General features: G+C 52.8%; 1 protein-coding gene and 1 non-coding gene across 2 annotated transcripts in view; both read right to left on the reverse strand.

The window, feature by feature from the left end:
- The window catches only part of MYO9B (myosin IXB), a 113,789-nt gene extending 109,368 nt beyond the window's left edge, over positions 1-4,421 (reverse strand). The window contains exon 1 of the mRNA XM_060232757.1: positions 3,508-4,421. Coding sequence (XP_060088740.1) covers positions 3,508-4,362 — 855 coding nt within the window. The 5' untranslated portion in view covers positions 4,363-4,421. The remainder of the gene's footprint in view (positions 1-3,507) is intronic.
- A 534-nt stretch (positions 4,422-4,955) lies between these two features.
- TRNAA-AGC (transfer RNA alanine (anticodon AGC)) lies at positions 4,956-5,030 on the reverse strand. Its single transcript has one exon. It is a non-coding gene; the product is annotated as a tRNA-Ala (tRNA).
- Between the last annotated feature and the right edge of the window lie 1,126 nt (positions 5,031-6,156).

A 6,156-nucleotide genomic window follows, 5' to 3' on the forward strand; every position in this document is an offset into this window, starting at 1 on the left:
CTGAGACTTTGTTCTTGAAAGAGCAGCTTCTGGGAGAGCCCTCTCAGCCCCACCTGCCTCACAGCATGTCTGTTGTGGGGGAGGAAGATAAAGGAGATTGTAGGCTGCTCTGTCCTTGAAAGAGCAGCTTCTGGGAGAGCCCTCTCAGCCCTACCTGCCTCACAGCATGTCTGTTGTGGGGGAGGAAGATAAAGGAGATTGTAGGCTGCTCTGAGACTCTGTCCTTGAAAGGGCAGCTTCTGGGAGAGCTATCTCAGCCCCACCCACCTCACAGGGTGTCTGTTGTGGGGGAGGAAGGGAAAAGAGATTGTAGGCCACTCTGAGACTCTGTCCTTGAAAGGGCAGTTTCTGGGAGAACTCTCTCAGTCCCATCCACCTCACAGGGTATCTGTTGTGGGGGAGGAAGCGAAAGGAGATTGTAGGCCACTTTGAGACTCTGTCCTTGAAAGGGCAGCTTCTGGGAGAGCTCTCTCAGTTCCACACGCCTCACAGGGTGACTGTTGTGGGGGAGGAAGGGAAAGGAGATTGTAGGCCGCTCTGAGACTCTGTCCTTGAAAGGGCAGCTTCTGGGAGAGCTCTCTCAGCCCCACCTGCCTCACAGGGTGTCTGTTGTGGGGGAGGAAGGGAAAGGAGATTGTAGGCCGCTCTGAGACTCTGTCCTTGAAAGGGCAGCTTCTGGGAGAGCTCTCTCAGCCCCACCTGCCTCACAGGGTGTCTGTTGCGGGGTGGGGGGAGGTAAAAGGAGATTGTGACCGCTCTGAGACGCTGAGATTCAGAGTATAGGGCGGGTAAGAGAGGCCAGTGGGGCTGCTGAGCCCTCAACTGCAGGCCCCGCCAGAGAGTTTGTGGCTGGGACTGGCCAGGGGTTCTGGCTCACCCCCTGTGCTCTTAAGCGGCATACAGCAGCCGCCGGAGAGCCGAACAGGGAGCCACCACGAGTACAAAAGAACACAGGAAGTGGCTTCCCTGCTGCGTGGCTAGCCTGCTTTGAGGAAGAAGGGCTGAAGCAGAAACAAAGCAGGGGAATGCTCTGCTAGGCTGCAGGGGAACCCAGTGACGGGTCAGAGCCAGCTGAGGATGCTGGTTGACGCCCCTCCCACCCCGCACATCCTCCACCCGCACTTGCAGCTGCAGTTTAAAAAATTCAAAGAAGAAGACGACTGCAGATTTATATGCCGCCCTTCTCTCTGAATCAGTGACTCAGAGCAGCTTACAATCTCCTTTATCTCCTTCCCCCACAATAGACACCCTGTGAGGCGGGTGGGGCTGAGAGGGCTCTCCCAGAAGCTGCCCTTTTAAGGACAGAGTCTAAGAGCGGCCTACAATCTCCTTTCCCTTCCTCCCCCACAACAGACACCCTGTGAGGCTGGTGTTGCTGAGAGGGCTCTCCCAGAAGCTGCCCTTTCAAGGACAGAGTCTCAGAGCAGCCTACAATCTCCTTTCCCTTCCTCCCCCACAACAGACACCCTGTGAGGCGGGTGGGGATGAGAGAGCTCTCCCAGAAGCTGCCCTTTCAAGGACAGAGTCTCAGAGCAGCCTACAATCTCCTTTCCCTTCCTCCCCCACAACAGACACCCTGTGAGGCGGGTGGGGATGAGAGAGCTCTCCCAGAAGCTGCCCTTTTAAGGACAGAGTCTCAGAGTGGCCTACAATCTCCTTTCCCTTCCTCCCCCACAACAGACACCCTGTGAAGTGGGTGGGGCTGCAAGAGCTTTTACAGCAGCTGCCCTTTCAAGGACAACTCTGCAAGAGCTATGACTGACTCAAGGCCATTCCAGCAGCTGCAGGTGCAGAAGTGGGGAATGAAACCCAATTCTCCCAGAGAAAAATCCGCGCACTTCACCGCTACACCAAACCGGCTCTCTGCGCACTTAATCACTACACCAAACTAGCAAAGGGGTTGTTTTGGAAAGGTGTCTGAGGACTGGGTGTGAACTGGTGGAGACTGCCCAAAAGAGAGATCTTGGGGTCGTGGTAGATAACTCACTAAAAATGTCAAGACAGTGTGTGACTGCAATAAAAAAGGCCAATGCTATGCTGGGAATTATTAGGAGAATTGAAAACAAATCGTCTGGTATCATAATGCCCCTGTATAAATCAATGGTGCGGCTTCATTTGGAGTACTGTGTACAATTTTGGTCACTGCACCTCAAAAAAAGATATTCTCCAAAGATTGGAGAAAGTGCAGAAAAGGGCAACTAGAATGATTAAAGGGTTGGAATACTTTCCCTATGAAGAAAGGTCAAAACGCTTGGGGCTCTTTAGTTGGAGAAATGTCAACTGTGGGGTGACATGAGAGAGGTTTACAAGATTATGCATGGGACAGAGAAGGTAGAGAAAGAAATCTTTTTCTCCCTTTCTCACAATACAAGAACTTGTGGACACTCAGTGAAACTGCTGAGCAGTCAGGTTAGAACGGATAAAAGGAAGTCCTTCACCCAAAGCGTGATTAACACATGGAATTCACTACCACAGGAGGTAGTGGTGACTACAAGCATAGATGGCTTCACGAGGGAACTGGATAAGCATATGGAGCAGAGGTCCATCAGTGGCTATTAGTCACAGCATATTGATAGGACTCTCTGTCTGGGGCAGTGATGCTCTGTATTCTTGGTGATTGGGGGGCACAGTGGGAGGGCTTCTAGCAGCCTGGCCCCACAGATGGACCTCCTGATGATACCTGGGGGTTTTTGGCCACTTTGTGTCACAGAGTGTTGGACTGGATGGGCCACTGGCCTGATCCAACATGGCTTCTCTTATGTCCTAATGTCTGGGGCAGCGATACTCTTTATTCTTGGTGCTTGGGGGGGCACAGTGGGAGGGCTTCTAGTGTCCTGGCCCCACTGGTGGATCTCCTGATGGCACCTGGGTTCTTTTTGGCCACTGTGTGACACAAAGTGTTGGATTGAATGGGCCATTGGCCTGATCCAACATGGCTTCTCTTATGTTCTTATGTGACACAGAGTGTTGGACTGGAGGAGCCATTGGCCTGATCCAACATGGGCTCTCTTATGTTCTTATGTGACACAGAGTGTTGGACTGGAGGGGCCAGTGGCCTGATCCAACAGGGCTTCTCTTATGTTCTTCTGTGTCACAGAGTGTCGGACTGGGTGGGCCACTGGCCTGATCCAACAGGGCTTCTCTTATGTTCTTATGTGTCACAGAGTGTTGGACTGGAGGGGCCACTGGCCTGATCCAACAGGGCTTCTCTTATGTTCTTTTGTGACACAGAGTGTTGGACTGGAGGGGCCACTGGCCTGATCCAACATGGCTTCTCTTATGTTCTTATGTGACACAGAGTGTTGGACTGGATGGGCCACTGGCCTGATCCAACAGGGCTTCTCTTATGTTCTTACGACCTCCCACAACAAGATTGGACCAGAGGCAGAAGGAAAGGCAACTGCAGAGAGTTTGCCTTCCCTTAAATCTGGGTGCTTTTGAACCCTCTCCTCACCAAAGAGCATCTCCAACCTTTGCATGCACTATTTCAAACTCAGCCTTTTTTACCTCCAGGACAGGCCCAGCTCCCAAAATGGTCCTCTCCACTCCGCTGGCATAGCCCTTCTGGCTGAGGGCCGTGAGGCAGTGTATCAAGAAGTTGGTGCTCTGGGTCTTTCCGGAGCCGCTTTCCCCCGAAATGACAATGCACTGGTTGATGCGCTTCTTGAGCATGGTGTGATAGGCCACGTCGGCGATGGCGAAGATGTGGGGCTCCAGCTTCCCCAGCTGGTGGTTCTGGTAGAGCTGGACGTACTTGGGGTTGTAGATGGGCAGGAACTGGAAGGGGTTGATGGCGATGAGGATGCTGCCCACATAGGTGTAGATCTTCTGCTTCAGGAAGCGCCTCTTGAGGTTCTCCAGCAGCGTGGTCTCCGTCAAGTTGGGCAGGTTGCAGAGGTCGCTGAAGTCTTCCTGCTGCCACGGGAGGAAGCCCCTTTCCACCAGCCGCCGGGCCGCCGCCACTTCCTCCTCTTGCTCCCCCTCCGCCGCCAGCTGCATGTGGAAATACTTGATGCTCCCGTCGGCATTCCGCTCTTGCAAAAGGAAATAGTAGCCCTCTTGCTGGGGGTGGTCGTCCTGGGCCCGGCGAGGCCACAGCAAGACCCTGTGGACGGGGGAGTCGTTCCCGTCCAGCACCCACTCCTCTCCCCCGCACTCCTTCACCTCCACCAGCACATAGTGCTTCGACACGTCCAAGTTCAAGGCACCGATGGCATCCCGGATGACTTCCGAGGTGGTGGCATCCTTCGTGGCCGTCACCCGGCAGCAGGAGGCGCTTTCCGTGGAGAGCTGCGGGTAGATGTGGAGGTTATAGGCCGCCCCGTCTTGGCACACGGCACCGGCGGCATCTTTTAAACTCATTCTGGCACACGGCCTGCCTCGGCATGCCGGCCCGGCTTGCTGTGCTGGGCTCTGTTACCTGAAAGCAAGGAAGGAGAATGTCAGAGACAAGCTGCGGCGCTCTGCGGGAAACCAGGCTCTGACCGGGACAGAAGAATCAGCGGAAGAGGAAGATGGAAGCCGGTGGGTGGGGAGGGGGCTGGCTGGGGGGGCAGAGGGAGGAGGCGGAGAGGCCACACCCAGGCAGAAGAACATATATGAAGCTGCCTTCTACTGAGTCAGACCCCCCTGGGTCCCTCAAGGTCACTCCTAAGACTGGCAGCGGCTCTTTCTCCAGGGTCTCAAGCGGAGGTTTTTGATGCCTATTTGCCTGGACCCTTTTTAGTTGGAGATGCCGGGGATTGAACCTGGGACCTTCCGTTTACCAAGCAGATGCTCTACCACTGAGCCACCGTCCCTCCCCTAAAGGGTGACTTCATAGTGCTGAACATATGAAGCTGCCTTCTACTGAATCAGACCCCCCTGGATCCCTCAAAGTCAGTCTTGTCTACTCAGACTGGCAGCGGCTCTCCAGCTGAGGTTTTTCACACCTGCTTTACTGGACCCTTTTTAGTTGGAGATGCCAGGGATTGAACCTGGGACCTTCTGCTTGCTAAGCAGATGCTCTACCACTGAGCCACCATCCCTCCCCTGCGCATATGAACATATGAAGCTGCCTTCTACTGAATCAGACCCCCCTGGTTCCCTCAAAGTCAGTCTTGTCTACTCAGACTGGCAGTGGCTCTCCAGGGTCTCAAGCGGAGGTTTTTGATGCCTACTTGCCTGGATCCTTTTGAGTTGGTGATTGTTGGGATTGAACCTGGGACCTTGTGCTTGCCAAGCAGATGCTCTACCACTAAGCCATCATCCCTTTCTAAGACAGAAGACTGGAGCTGGACCAGAGAGAGGTGCCACCGGACACGCAGCACATCATTATCACCATCAGTGTTCCCTCTGAGCTGAGTTAATGTGAGCTAGCTCACAGACTTTTAGCCTCCAGCTCACACCCTTTTGTCTCAGCTCAGGAAGGAGGACCCCTGAGCAAACTAATTGATGCAGGAGCTCACCACTTTAACGCCAGCAGCTCACAAAGTAGAATTTTGCTCACCGGACTCCATAACTTAGATGGGGGCACTGGTCATCACCATTATTAATCAGAGTTCAAATCTCCCGCCCGCTACAAAAACATTGAACCTGGCCTCCTTGCATCCCTCCACCCCTCCAAGGGGCAGGACATATATAGTTTAAACACCATCTGGATTAACGGATCCTATTGTTTTAAATTTTTAATTTTTTTGTATAAGGGCATGCATTGAAATGATAAGATGTATTCACCGAACGCTGTACATCACCCTGAGCCCCCTAGGAGAGGGTGGTCTAGGAATCCAATATAGTAATAACAATAATAGTAATAACAATTACATATATAGTATTGTTATTACTATTATTGAGCAAAACCCACAAAATACATAAATTAAGACAGTTAAGAACACAGTACAACAACAATCCGCCTAAAAGATGATGCTAAAATAACCAACTGCAGGGCTTTTGTTTGAAAAGAAGAAGAATTGCAGATTTATACCTCGCCCTTCTCTCTAAATCAGAGACTCAGAGCGGCTTACAATCTCCTATATCTTCTCCCCCAACAACAGACACCCTGTGAGGTGGGTGGGGCTGAGAGGGCTCTCCCAGAAGCTGCCCTTTCAAGGGCAACCTCTGCCAGAGCTATGGCTAACCCAAGGCCATTCCAGCAGATGCAAGTGGAGGAGTGGGGAA

This window comes from Heteronotia binoei, chromosome 2 (genome assembly GCF_032191835.1).
Source record: "Heteronotia binoei isolate CCM8104 ecotype False Entrance Well chromosome 2, APGP_CSIRO_Hbin_v1, whole genome shotgun sequence".
Lineage (NCBI taxonomy): Eukaryota > Metazoa > Chordata > Lepidosauria > Squamata > Gekkonidae > Heteronotia > Heteronotia binoei.